General features: G+C 45.0%; 1 protein-coding gene across 1 annotated transcript in view; it reads left to right on the top strand.

The window, feature by feature from the left end:
* Positions 1-36: 36 nt before the first annotated feature.
* Positions 37-14,188, top strand: part of LOC144093960 (N-chimaerin-like) — a 57,477-nt gene continuing 43,325 nt past the window's right edge. Inside the window, exons 1-6 of the mRNA XM_077627737.1 lie at positions 37-288; positions 925-984; positions 1,074-1,129; positions 1,717-1,748; positions 2,027-2,140; positions 8,031-8,352. Coding sequence (XP_077483863.1) covers positions 273-288; positions 925-984; positions 1,074-1,129; positions 1,717-1,748; positions 2,027-2,140; positions 8,031-8,352 — 600 coding nt within the window. The 5' untranslated portion in view covers positions 37-272. The remainder of the gene's footprint in view (positions 289-924; positions 985-1,073; positions 1,130-1,716; positions 1,749-2,026; positions 2,141-8,030; positions 8,353-14,188) is intronic.

The raw sequence follows: 14,188 nt of genomic DNA on the forward strand, positions 1-14,188 counted from the left end.
TCTCTCTTCTCTTTCCGTCGCTCGCTCCTCCCGCTCACTAGCCCTAACGGCAAATAAGTTCCGAAAAAAAGTTTGTCGTCGTTTGATGAGTGAACGCCTGCTCAAAATGAGTTGATGCCGGCCTCGACCGGAAGTTTAATAAAGCAATTGAGAAGACGGGTGCGCCTCGCGCGATGCCTGCCGCTCTGTTGACGCGGTCTTAGCGTCGGACGTGTATCGCTTGCTGCGATTTGTCATTTCCTGCGGCCCGTTGCTTGCGCCCATTTGTGGACATGGCACGACAATTCGGTGAGCCTGAGCGCCTTCTTTCAACCCGTGTTCTGATTATGCATGAAGCATGCTGTTTTCAGCTTATTCCAAATACAGCCGTCGACGGTAACGTTTATTTTTTTCGCCAAGAATACGGCAGTGAAAGTTTGTTGCGGTGGTCGGTGCGCGCTTGGGTGCCCGTTCATTTCATCGGCTCCCCGGGAGTGTGTGAAACTTCACCCGGCTTTCTATCGGATTTGTTGCACGAGTTATCCGATATTGAAACCGTTGTCCTAGAACTCATGCGGATCATATCTAGGTAAAGTGTGCAACCGTTTGGGTGTCTGCCAGACCTAAATATAGCCAGCAGACTGCGGAGAAGAGTCAAAAGCACCGCTGGGCAGAAAGATCACCTATCGCTTTCCATTCCTTGGATGTTTTCGCCGCCGACTCGTCCGACGAGAATACACTTGCTTGCTTGCTCAGCTGAGGCCTTCGAGCTGTCGGCCGAAAGAAGTTTTCAAAAATAGACGTCGATAACTGAGGACGAACTGGTTCTGTAGGAGCAGTGCCATAACAGACCTCATTAGTCTACTTCTGATTTTTGAATGGTCGCGTTCACACGCTTCTTAGCACAGTTTAGGTCTGAATCGCATATTTCTCCCACTTTTTCAGCGGAGAATATGAAGCAGAAACATCACATGAATGAAATACCGCAAGTGTGGAAGTCATACCGTACGTATGCCGTCCTCACTGCTTCTTATGCGTTTGCAGTGCCAGCTTATTGTTGCGCTCTAAAATTAGCTTACATTGGTTTTTTGCAGTATACCAACTACAGCAAAAAGCACCGACACCAAAGAGAATAGTCTGCAATAAAGAGGTATGCCAAGTTGTCAAAAAATTAGCCACAACTCATGTATCTAGAGCCTGTTATTTGCTGTTAATTTTCTCGTGCTGTATGGTTGTGCAGTTAAAGGCTCTAGTTACGGTGGTGGCTCAGCTGTTACAAATGACTAAACACTCTGCCTTTATAACTTAGGAGAGATAGAGAGAGGGGAAAACAAAAATTTTGAACGAAGTGAGTTTTTTTTTTGCCAACAGGGATGTTTGTTATTACTGAAGTATTGTCATTCTCATATTCGCCTGAATGGTTGTAGTAATTGTAAGGAATACGCTTTCACACATGCATAAATTCATCAGGATGCAATGATACACTGTAGTGTCAAGTACAAGAAGAGAACACAGGATATAAAAATGGATCAGACTTAAATGTTGACTGGACACCTTGACTTGGTGTAACAAGTGTAACATAGATGAAAATACTGCAGGGCCAACTTGCATTCATGCTGTGCTTATTGTAGTTGTGAAATGCTGTTCCTTCTTCAGCTAGTGTTTGTTTTGAGAGTGGCATGCAAACTAGACTGATGTGGTATTTCTTACCCCTGCGTTCTGTCCCTTATTCAACAGGTGCCTAATCGTCCGGCTCATTATGGGAGGGAGTACGTATCTCTCCTCTTACATACATATTGACATTCATTAGGTCTAGGTCACTGTATAATGTGGCTGTGTATATGTCATTATCAAGATACTGAAGGTGCCTTATAATCACCACTAGTTCCTCTTTTTATCCATGCATGCTTGCTGTTTGAGATTAGGGCTTGCTTTCAATGCACTGATCTCAAGGAAGTATTTTAAATTCATTGTTTCTTTATCTCTTTTACGGAAAGTGCAAAAGTGGCAACAGAGTAAAATCAGAGGCCTGCTTTTGGGCTCCTAGGTTTCATGGCATTATTTCTCGAGAGGAAGCCGAACGCTTGCTCCAAGAAGGGGACGGCTGCTATCTGGTCAGAGAAAGCCAGCGGGCTCCTGGCCAGTACACCCTGAGTTTAAGGTGAGCTTTTCATTACCTCCTTGGCTTATCCAGTCTTTCATGCATTGGCTTTTATTTTGACTGCATGTTACTCAAATCGTTGAATGGCCGCTACGATGCATTTTCGTGCAGTGGTGCATAATGCAGTGTTACAGTTCACGCATTGTGATGGCTGAAGGGTTGTTGAAGTGTGTTTTCAGTATGTATTTGGAGCTTGTGGCTTGGATTTTTTTTTTTTTGCATTCCTTGATTACTTCTGCTCCACACTGTGTAGTTTTAGTTGCTGCTTTGAGAAACATATAAGCTAAACTGCACATCCTTGTACACTTTTTCTCTCTACCATGTGATGGGCTAGTCTTCATATACACAAGGACAAAAATAGTGAATCACAGGAAAACTTTGGTGTGCAAAGAAGACTCTTTGTGTGATCATAGCACGTGTCTGTACAGTCATGGACAGAAGTTTGCGGGATGCAAATTCATGGAAAAAAAATTAATTTCTCTGTTCCCTCGCTGGCCATTCTGATAGTATTCTTCTACCAGATGAAACATGCATGTCTCCTCACGCTTCTATACTTTTCATTGACCTGTTGAGCCTAACGGCTCCGCAATAAATTTTTTTCCGTGAATCAGCATCTCACAAACTTTTGTTCATGACTGTATATGCAATGCAAAAGATAGTTGTACGTTGCAGGTTTCCTCAGAATACGAACTGTGTAATCTTTGATACAGCTTGTATTCCACAAGGGTGCTACAGGTCATAGAAGGCATTATAATGCTGTGGTTTACAGTAAAGAGTTTAGATGTACAGTGGAAGAGGGAACTTTATTTCTGTTTGGCTGTGAAAGTCATCTTCAAGAGTTTCTTGCTAATCTTCGTATTTGTGCAACTAACTCCATCAAGAAGTGCTCACAGTTCTGCCCATACTGACTCGTAAACACCATGCAACAGTTTGTGCACTGTGTCCAGTTTGGTCTGTGGTTATGAGATACCAAATACAGTGATTTTCTTGCAGGATCAATTTCACTCTGCTGCACTGAAAATCTTACCCCACGATATCCCACTACATTTTGGCGGAACTATGTATTGATTTTCATAACTGAAGCTGCTTTCTCCTCCATTGTCATATTGCAGCATTGAAAGGAACATAGGATGTGATTGTTAGGTGGGACCAATGGTCTCAGACTTGATAATTACAGTGACCTAGCCATGTTAATGTGGTGGTTACCACTTACAATGCATCGTTCATGCAGTGTGAGCCTAAAAATTCTTTGTTGATTGCTTGTGCACTTACAGGTGGCTGCGCTCTATAGAATTCTTTTAATAGCCTTAGAAAGTGGCAGTTCATCAGCACAAAAGCAGAGATTGTGGCTGGGCTATATTGTCACTGCCGTTTTGGTTTCCGTCATTGAACTGTCGAATTTAAAAAAGTATAGGCTTGTAAGAAAATGCCTGTGATTGCTATGCTGCTGGTCGACCAGTGTGACATAGCAAGTGGATGCACTTTGTTAGGCGAAGACCAGCCTGGGGTTGCTGCAGTGAAGAAGTAGAAATGCAACGGTGCAATTTCAAAATTAAAAAATTGGAGAGAACACTTAAACTCCACCTTAAGGGCATGATGCAGTAGCATTAATGGGTTAATGCCCATATGTGCAAAATTGGTCGTTCTCTACTCATCATTCATAGATTCCAGGGAGTCCTCACACCACTCCTGGCGCAGTGGTCAAGTGATGCGCCACTGCCTTGTGGTGGCAGGTGCTGTCATCTGTGGGGCTTGTGCAACCCAGGTTGCTCTCGCGACCAGTGATTAAGTGCCTCCTGACACGATTGGCAGTTTGCTCATAATCCGGAGGATAGGTTGTTATGACGCCACAAGGTCACGCGACCTAGGTGGCCCACCTACCCCCTGGGTTGCTTCTGTGTAGATTTTTTCAGTCATGGTCAATGATGCTGGCTTTTCTGTGACATGAGCTCCTTCACACTATCGCTTTAAAAAAATAAACAATATTGGTGCCTGCTAGCCAGGCTGCTTTTGATTTTGTCACAACTGATATTAGGTGTTTGTAATCTGCAACACTTCAACGTGATGACTAACTCCTCCTCATTTTGACTAAGGAGATCTATATATCGCTTTTATTGTAGAGCCTGCTACTGTGACTTTTTTGGGGGGGAGGTGGGGGTCATATTATTAAATCGATTTTATTATTCACCTGCTTTTCATTATTGCACTTGCATGCTTCATGTAGGCGTGATGATGGAGGTGGTTGTAAAAGCACACTGTGCCATTGTTTTTTTGGTTGAATGTAATCTCACTTTGAATTTTACGTCTCACTTCATTAACGATGATATGCAAAATTGGTTTCATTTGCTTCATTTGTTTGGCGTACACTTGTACAGATATCTATTCCAAAAGCCCCATTTGTTGCTTCAGAAACTGTTCCAGTGAACTGCGAGGGGTCAGAACATCATGAATGATCGAGGAGTTTACTGAAGTAATAATAATAATTGGTTTTTGAGGAAAGGAAATGGCGCAGTATCTGTCTCATATATCGAACGCCCGTAAGGGAAGGGATAAAGGAGGGAGTGAAAGAAGAAAGCAAGAAGAGGTGCCGTAGTGGAGGGCTCCGGAATAATTTCGACCACCTGGGGATCTTTAACGTGCACTGACATCGCACAGCACACGGACGCCTTAGCGTTTTTCCTCCATAAAAACGCAGCCGCCGCGGTCGGGTTCGAACCCGGGAACTCCGGATCAGTAGTCGAGCGCCCTAACCACTGAGCCACCGCGGCGGGTTATTATTGGAGTGGGAACTGTTTCTCCAGACAAACCCACATTGGTGTACGGGCTAAGACCTTGACAGAGAAATAGATAGCAAAAAAAGAGGACGGGACACTTAAGCTCTGCCTTAAGGGTGTGATGAATTAATGCCCATATATGCGGAATCAGTCAGCCTCGACTTTACATCCATAGATCCCTGGGAACCACTCCTGGCATAGTGATGCAGTGGTCAAGTGATGTGGCACTGCCACCAGTGGAGCCTGTGCTTACTCTTCCCGAGCAACCTCTAGCGACCAATCATTAATTTAACTGCCACCTGCCACGGTGCGCAGTCAGCTCACAATCCGATGGGCAGGTTGTGATGTCGCCATAAGGTCACGTGACCTGGGTGGCTCACTTAGGTTACTTCTCCTTTTGCTCACAATGCTGACGACAACGGTCCCAGATTTTCTGCTGAATCAGAGCCTTAACGTGATACTGTTAAAAAAAAATTGGGTGGAGTGCATTTGGCAGGCACTGTGAAGTCATTACACTGCAGCTGCATTTTGGTAGTACTCACCCATGGCCAGGGATGTACAGAATAGTGAAAATGCTTGCAATTAAATTGCAGGCAGCACAGCAAGCTATGGAAAAGAAAATGATAGGGGTAACATAAAGAGACTGGAAGCAAATGAGTGGTTTGGGGAAGAAACATGAGTTGATAATATCCTAGCTGAAATCAAGAAGGACATAGGCATGGCACATAATACGGAGAGCAGTTAATTGATGGTTCTTTAGTTTCACAGAGTGAACTCCAAGCGAAGGCAAATGTAGCAGAAGGCATCCGATACAAAGCCTCAGATCTGTGTCTTTGCATGTGGCAGACAGAATGGGACAGCACTGACACCAGCCCGCGTAATGTGGAAGACTCTAAGAGGGGAGTATCGCCTGTCTTTAAATTTTGCTACTGTTAAATGCCAGCGTTCCAAAAAGAAACATTTGCATAAAGCTTACTGCCAGTGAAAGACAAACAGGCCTTATCTATTTATTTTTCTTTCACCAAATCACCAGTTATTTGTCATTTTGTTCAGTTTTGTTTATTTCAACATTTTTTTCTGCAAAAGGGCTCCACGTGTGCTTGACTGTGACAAGGCCCAAAATATGTCCATTTGGCAATAATAATTCAGAGACTTCAAGAAAAATTTGAGAACGGATATATATTGAAGGGAGATAAAAAATTTGAGTTTCATATGATCCAGTTTTGGAAGATTGGCAGGTAAAACGTAAATGGAGTGCATGAACCATGGTATCGTCTGATGAGTAAAATACCTAAGGTAGTTATAAAATGGCAGTCTGTTCTGGGCAAACAGAAGATGCTCAAACATAGAGCACAAGCAATGTAGTAAAGCAGTTCAGAAGGCAATACTGTGCTCCCGTTCATGCGACGCCATGCTAATAACTGAGCTCCTTTTCCATGCAACTCATCTCTGCGGTGTAAGGATTATCGCAGCAGTTCTGACGGCACTGTGCTAATTGTAGCCTTTCAAACACATTTATTAGTTCTTGTGTCCACATCAAAGCACATCTTTAGTGAGCCAAGTGATTTTAGGGAATCAAGAGAGTCCCCCAAGGTGGAGTAGATTAAAAATGAGAGAGTGATTACTCATTGTCATCCACCCAAGTGTAGCCATACGGCCATGAAGGAATGCTATGCAGCTTTCACAGAAACTTCTTGATTGAAGCAATTTACCCTGGTCCAGCAATGAAACCCAGGACAACAGCCTGTTCAGAGCATGTGCTCTGCAAACTACTGGCGCATTCCAGTGGGCGGACAAAAGTAGAGGCGTCGAGCAGTGAGGAGCAGTACAGTAGCACACCGAGTGAGGGAGTACTTGTCCCGCAACTGGAACGATTACTGCGCTTCAAGAGCAGTAAGCCACGTGACAGCGCTCGTACGCCTTCAAAGTCGTCATCGCTTGAGCTGGACGTCGCTGAGAACGGAAAAAAAAAACAAGCAAAACAGCATGGATGTGACGCTTATATGTCATGTGACTTCCTCCACCCTTGCATTTGAAGAAGGAGCAGCCCGGACTGCACTCGACTGCTCTCGATGCCGTGAAACCACGCCTGTTCTACCATTGGATCAAAGTGCTCCTCTTGTTCTCCCACTGGAAGGCGCCCGCTCTCGTGAGGGCACTTTTGGGAGTGCTCATAAGCTAACCTACTGATAGCTAACAGATGGTAGGGCAAGCTCAAATTGATCGAATGGGAGCAGGAACAGTGTTAGTCCATCACCGTGTGGCTGCGCTTGGATGGATGCTAATCGGTAGTTACCCCAGCTTAGTCCAGCTTGGGGCATTTCTCAGAACACATTGAAATAGCATCGTTCTCACTCTGAGTTGTTGATCAATTTAGCCTCGCTTTGTCATCGGCTAGTCGTCCTAGTTAGCTTAGTTAGTAGACTCTGCGCCCCTGACAGGCAGCAGCCAAACCGAATTTTTCTTGCACTTCGAAATTGCTGTGAAAGCTATGTAGCATTCCTTTTTAGTCAGAGGGTCGCGCTGGGCTAATTTTCAAAGACCTGTGAAGAAAGCATTCAGAGTGCATTGAAGCGTGCACCTCGTAAGAAAAAAAGAAAAATTAACTGCAGCATCATGATGAGTCACTGAGAGGACTAACCTGTGATGGCGTGAAGCTGCGACTTCCATCTTGCTAGAAAAGATGTTAGCAGAGGCTTGAATGGGATAAAGACGTCTTTTGTCACTGAATTTCACTCATGGGGTACTGCTTGGAAAGCGGTTCTTGAGACGATACATTTTCGTGCTCACGACACTTTGAAACGTTCTTAAAAAAGGTGTCCCTGCTTCTCTTTATAACGGGTGTGTCTCTAGGACAGCCAGCTTGCCCTTTGCAAGCTCTGGATTAATTTGGCAACTTGCGGTTCTTTAACGTGTTCCGACATGCCACAGCACGTGGGCAATTTTGCATTTTGCCTCCATCGAAATGCAGCTGCAAGACTTCTGCTTGAGCAGTCTAAAGTGGCTGCCCCTGTCCTCTGAAACCGTAATGGTTTCCCTAATCCTAAACTAAGCCTGTAAATCCAAAAGGAGTTCCTGCAATATCTGGAGCGATTGCTGCACTGTTTCTCATGCAGGTTCGGCAACGCGTGCAAGAACTTTCGGCTGTACCACGACGGGATGCACTATGTAGGGGAGAAGCGGTTCGCCACCCTCCAGGACCTGGTGGCCGACGGCCTGATCACAATGTACCTGGAGACTTATGCGGGCGAGTACATCAACTCCATGTGCGCCCAGTCGCGCTATGAGGACAGTCCGTACATGACGCTCCACTCGTACCAGCGCCAGCTGCGCCAGAAGCAGCAACAGTCACTGCGCATGCGCCACCACCGCCAGCAGCAGCAGCCACCACCCGTCCAGCAGCAGGAGGAGAGCCACGAGTATGACAAGCCCGATGAGGTGACCGCCACTCTCCTGGCTCAGCTAATTCCCCCTCTGTTTTGATGTCAACCGCATTCGTTGTTGGTTTCGCAAAGGGGCTTCTTCAGACTTCAGTTTGTTTCCTTGTCACCATGTGGCACTTCTAATTGGAAGTGGTGGCTTACGTCAAAGCATGTGGATAAAAATTTGTTTGCCCATTTGCCGTGGCTTGTTGCTAAATACTTGCCTTCTGTAGTAGGCATCTGCGCAGCTCTGGGCGACTCACTGAGTTAGCATGGAAGCATAGGCATATTGTTTGGTTGGTGCTGGCTGATTAGTTAACACAATGCTCCCAATCTGCATTCTTGTGCATCATTTTCTCCTAGAAAAAATTGCGCATCTTTTGACCCAGCAACAGTAGGTAAAAGCACTGGATGCCCTTGTTGATTCGATGGGTGTTAATGAGCTTACTTTTTGTAATAAGGTGTTCTCAGTCACTACATTGCCGATATGAACCCAGACACACCTTCCCTTTTCTTGTCACAATGATCTCTTTTTTTTTTCTTTGTAGTACTTTCTGTGCCCTCTCCTGGTCCCAAATTGTCTACCCCCTTGACCTCCAGGCACCTTTTATTTGTCTATTTATCTTACCCTGGTTATCCCTTCTACCTCATCTTACTTTCTGTCATACTTGTCTTGTCTTGACTGTTTCTTCGCTTTTGGAGCTCTTACCTTGGCTCTTTTTCAATCTTCTTAGATCTCCATGGTCCTTTTGCCCACATTTGGTGACGAGTGTTTTAGACACTGAAATATTTTAGGTACAGGTTTTTTGGACTTTTTTAGTGTAGTGCCATTGCTGTATGCTCCATGGGGTCAAGTGTATTATTGCAACTGATATTTCGGACATGCTACCACTTATTGCCTGATCCTTTGGACTGCAGCCAACCTCACTGCCGACCTCTGCCATTGGTCTGGTCAGGCCACCATTCTCGTAGCAGTGGAGTGTAGGTAATTCAGTCTCCACGGGGATCAAACTTTGTCTGAATATAGCGAGTTCAAATTGAGGGGAGTAATTCTGTGATGGACTGACATAATCTCCACTGACAATATTCCATATTCCCCACTCAGGAGATGAATTACAATGTATGCCTGAAGGTTTCCACAGACATAGTGGAGTGGCAGGATTAAAAATGAACATGAAGGAAACCAAATTAATGTCCAGCAGTTGAGGGAGGCAACAACATTTCAAGATAGGCACCGAGGTTCTGAAAGTGGGGAGGGAACACTTAGGTATTGTCAGCAGATCTGGATCATGAGAAAGAGATCACCTGGAAAACAAGATTAGGGTGGCACTATCAAGTTATGAACAGCGGCTTACCGATACCCCTCAGAAAAGTACCATATAAACGCGTGTAAGGGCCACACTTCTTTTTCAGATTCAAAGGCCAGTTTTTGGGGTGCGGCCCATGTATGCGATGTGCGAAAAAGACAACTTTTTTTCAAGTAAAAACACAACAATCGGAATGAGCGGCATTTATTCTGCACTCAGTCGTCACCGTCTTCATCATGATTCATTGAACTCTAGGACCCTTTAGAGGGTATTACATAAGGGGGGAGGGGGGCGACGTACATGGAACAGTACATGAAAACAAGTCAAAGAAGTCTTCTGGCTCTGATCTGGTGCTGTGCTCAGGTGTATGCTCATCCCACAAAGAATAGTCTTCAGTCCTGTCTGAACTGTTTAAATCCCATTCACCTTGAAACTGCGGGATACAATGTTGGTAGACAGGAAGTTTCATATGGACAAGATCCAGCCAAGCATATCCGTGATTGGTGCCCTATTGAGCCACCCAGTCGGCATCTCCTTGTGATTGCCATTTGCCATCCGTTCCGTGTACTGCGTTCAGAATTCAACCTTAAAGGGCCAATTGATGCTGATGTCCAGGATTTGCAGCATGCCGGTGAGGCCGCCTGGAATAACGGCCATGTCTGTGCGGATACAGCGCAGGTGTTCTATTAAGGTGCTTGCTCATCATGCTGAAATTGCAACATTCAGTGGCAGTTTATGAAAAAAAAAAAAAAGCAGACAGCACACAAAAGCTATAATTACAGTGAAGTACCACGCTACCACAACTCACGTGCTTTTGACAGCCACAAAAAGCTGCAGCTGGTGATACTGATACTGATGCTGATGAGGATAGCGGTGCTCGCAGCGGAGGAAAATTATGATGATGATGATGACGACTACGATCCGTGGCCTCGGGCACCATTCCTGGGCGGCACCTGGAAGCTCCTGTGTGCTTGCATTTTGAAGGCTATTCCCACGTGGGTCCTGGAAAGTTTCGGTGTGATCCTTACAAGGATCTTTTTTTGTAGCAATAGCTACATTACAGTAGAATTCCGAGCCTTCGACGTGGCGGCACCACCACCCTGTGGCTGCACCACCGCACTGTCACATGGTTGGTCACGTGGTGCGGAGCAGCTGCCGGTGGTGTGGCGCCGTGGTTGGTCACGTGACCAAGTTCCACTCGGCCAGCTGTAGCTATCGCGTCACTCCAGGTTTAACCAGAGCTAAACCACCACCAATTTATTTTTTATTATTTCCTTCGGGAAAACAGGGTGCAGAGCCCGTACACGAGTGCGGCCCTTTCATGCATTTATATGGTATTTAACTGTTGTATCCTTCCTGGAGTCAGTTATGGGGTAGAAACATTGAGGCTAACAAAGAGGCTTGAAATTACATTGAAGGCAACAGAGCAAGCTTTGGAAAGGAGAGAGATAGGAGTAACATTGAGAGGTTAAAAGAGCAATTTGGATTAGGGAACAAACTTGACTTAGTGTTGTATAAGGAGAAATCAAGCGGGAAAAATGGGCGAGGGCAGGATGGAATGAGGCAAACAGGTCATCTGTGGCCTCCTAGGGTAACGGAGTGGATTCCAGGGGAGGGGAAACTACTCAGGGACAACTAGAAGTCAGGCGGAGAGGTGAGGTTGCTTGTATAGGAAGACCACAGCTAGTGCAAGACAGGGATAATAGGCGGGCATTAGGAGTGGCCTTCGTCCTGCAATGGATGTAATCTGACTGATGATGATAACTGCAGCATGACCACACTTGGTGACCAGGGGCATCGCGCGCACATGAACACACACTTGTATTGTTGTCGCACAACCAGTTGTTGAACTGACCCACTCAGGAGCAACAATGAATGCACCTATGGCATGCTAGCTGTTCTTGAAACGAAGGCCATGCTCTCGCAGCAAGATGCCTGCAGTAAGAACTTTTCATGACAGCAAGAGCAACTGGCGTTTCGCCTCTCGTTTTATTCAGGTCGAAAATTTTTAACTGACCCTCAGCCCTGAACACACTGAAGCCTGCAAGATCCACCGCAAATGGAGTTCTTGCCGCATTTTTCGCAGTAGCTCATCCATTGTCTCATCTGAACTTACTCCCATAATGTATGCACTTAGTGCAGTGTGCCATTGACAACGCAGCCGTTGAAAGTCGTGCTGATGAAATCAGTTGTCGGGATGCCAATACCAGCGTACATGGTGTATGCCGAGGCTCACAGTGGTGTGGTTGCATGGAGGCATGCATTGTTTTTTTTTTTTTATATGACAGTTCATCTGTTTCTTCCAACCTCTTATCGTTTAGGAGCTGAAGTTCTAAAGTGATTTTTTTCTCTTGTGTCAAGTTTGAAAAATCAGTCGGCAACTGTATCTAGCGCCGGATGGCCTTATAAAGAGCTTGAAGGCACTTAATCGTTCCTCTTTCTCATGCTTAGTAATGGGCCGCCTAGCACTTTTCAATACTAGCTGTCATGTCAGTTTATTTACACAGATTTTGGTGTCCTGAAGTGGTGATGGTTTTATGGGGTTTAGCATCCCAAGCGACCCAGGCTATGTGGGATGCTGACATGGAGGGCTCTAGAGTAATTTCGGCCACCTGGGGTTCTCTAACGTGCACTGACATCATGCAGTAAGCGAGCCTCTAGCATTTCGCCTCCATCTAAATGCGACCACCGCGGTCGGGATCGAACTCGCGTCCTTTGGGCTAGCAGCCGAGCACCATAACCACTGAGCCACCGCGGCGGCTTGATGTATTGAAAATGCAAGTGTTTTCGGGGCCATATTCAAAAAATGTCCTGGGCTAAGCACTTGAGGGTCGTATTGCACATGGAATCGTCAAGCTTTGAGCAAAAACCCAGGATTGATGAGGCAGATGATAGCAAAAGCTGCACTAGCTATTACTGAGTGTGCTGGCAGCTTCTAAAAAGCAAGCATTGTACTCAGGGTAGTGGTGTCATTCAGTGTTTAGCATGTCAGTGCAGCCTAATTTCTGCTGCTCCAATAATTGGCAGCCTGAGCTGATCACAGCCATAAAAGAGAACCACAAAGCTACCACAGGATGGACAGATTTTATGCTGTATATAGCAGCATGCAGCATTTTATTGTTTTGTGTTTGACTACACGTACGGCTGAGAGACTGCGATGAAGTATACATTTTACTCTTATGTATGTACACAGTAATGAAGAAATGGCTTTACATGGCAGTAGATAGACTGATTTGGATGGGATTTGTTCTATTTGAATTAGCAGATTAATATTGACATGAAGAGCACAACACAAAACAAAGTTGAAAGTGTTTTATCAGTGATGAAATTTATGCCTTGAGTCATGAATATAGATCATAGTCACCAACAAATGGCATTGCACCAGTTGGAGTACAATATTATTATTCTTGAAAAAACTGGCAGCTTTAGAAAAACTCCTGGAAGATTTCTGTGATCTTTGGTCACAGCAATATTGGTGGTATGAGCTTTGGTATTCCCGAACTAAGGGATGGAATTAAGTGCCAAAGCAGTTCTGATTTATTTTTGTTACTGCAGTGGGGTAATTAAAATTGCAATTATCTATGCCAGTTTTGAATTGGTTATTGTTCTGTTGCAAATTCAATGGCAGTAACTGAAGACACGTCTCTTGCTACGTGGTTGGAGTTTTTCAAATAATTGGCCAGAACAGATGCCATGTTCTTTGGCAACTATTCATAAAATGGGGCCAGCTTCAGTGCCGCACCGCATGCTGCTGCAATCGGTCTACAGGGGAAGGTGGGTTTAGCTTCGTGACAGTCTAGCCGCATGGCAGCATTGATAATGCTTATACATGGGCTCCAAGACTGGGCGTCGTGGCAGGTTTAGCGTCACACTGCCATGATGCGCAGTCTTGGAGGCCGTGGCTCATAGCTTGCACCCTTCTTATGTACTGTGGTGTGGCTCTGTAGTTTATTCAGCGTCATTATCAGTAGCAAAAGTTAATTTTCTTATGTGTATGATATGATGATCACTGAGATGATATGTGCTAAATTCGTGTTGTGTCCCCCTAGTGGAAAAGACTGTCGTGTATTTTGATAGCTGAAGCTATAAAACTGCAGGAGGTGCAGTAAGAGAGTATACTCATTAGTATCCATTCAGTGTGCACCCTACAAATGGTGAATACATTCGATCCTGGATATATCGGAACTCGAAGGGGACCGTGAACAAGTTGAATATATCGATAATTCAAAATATAAAATACGTGTATTAGATGCTTATTTCAAAATTGCGTACATCTCGGACAATTTTGGGACCCTGACAAGTGGGAACTTACCGATTTGCTCCTCCAAAGTCCACAAAAAACGAAAGCACAGCTCCACAACCTCCGCACTTTATTTCGCAAGAGAAAAGTCCATGAGCTTAGCTTGCCTCTTCTTCTATACCAGAAAGTTCATTAAGCTGTCTTCAAGCTTGTTGATGGTATCTAAATAAGAAAGCCCAGTGCCTTCCATTGCGCCACAACAGCAACGAATGACACTGAATGCGGATGCAAGTTCAGCCACAGTG

The sequence above is a fragment of the Amblyomma americanum genome, chromosome 6, assembly GCF_052857255.1.
Source record: "Amblyomma americanum isolate KBUSLIRL-KWMA chromosome 6, ASM5285725v1, whole genome shotgun sequence".
Classification (NCBI taxonomy): domain Eukaryota; kingdom Metazoa; phylum Arthropoda; class Arachnida; order Ixodida; family Ixodidae; genus Amblyomma; species Amblyomma americanum.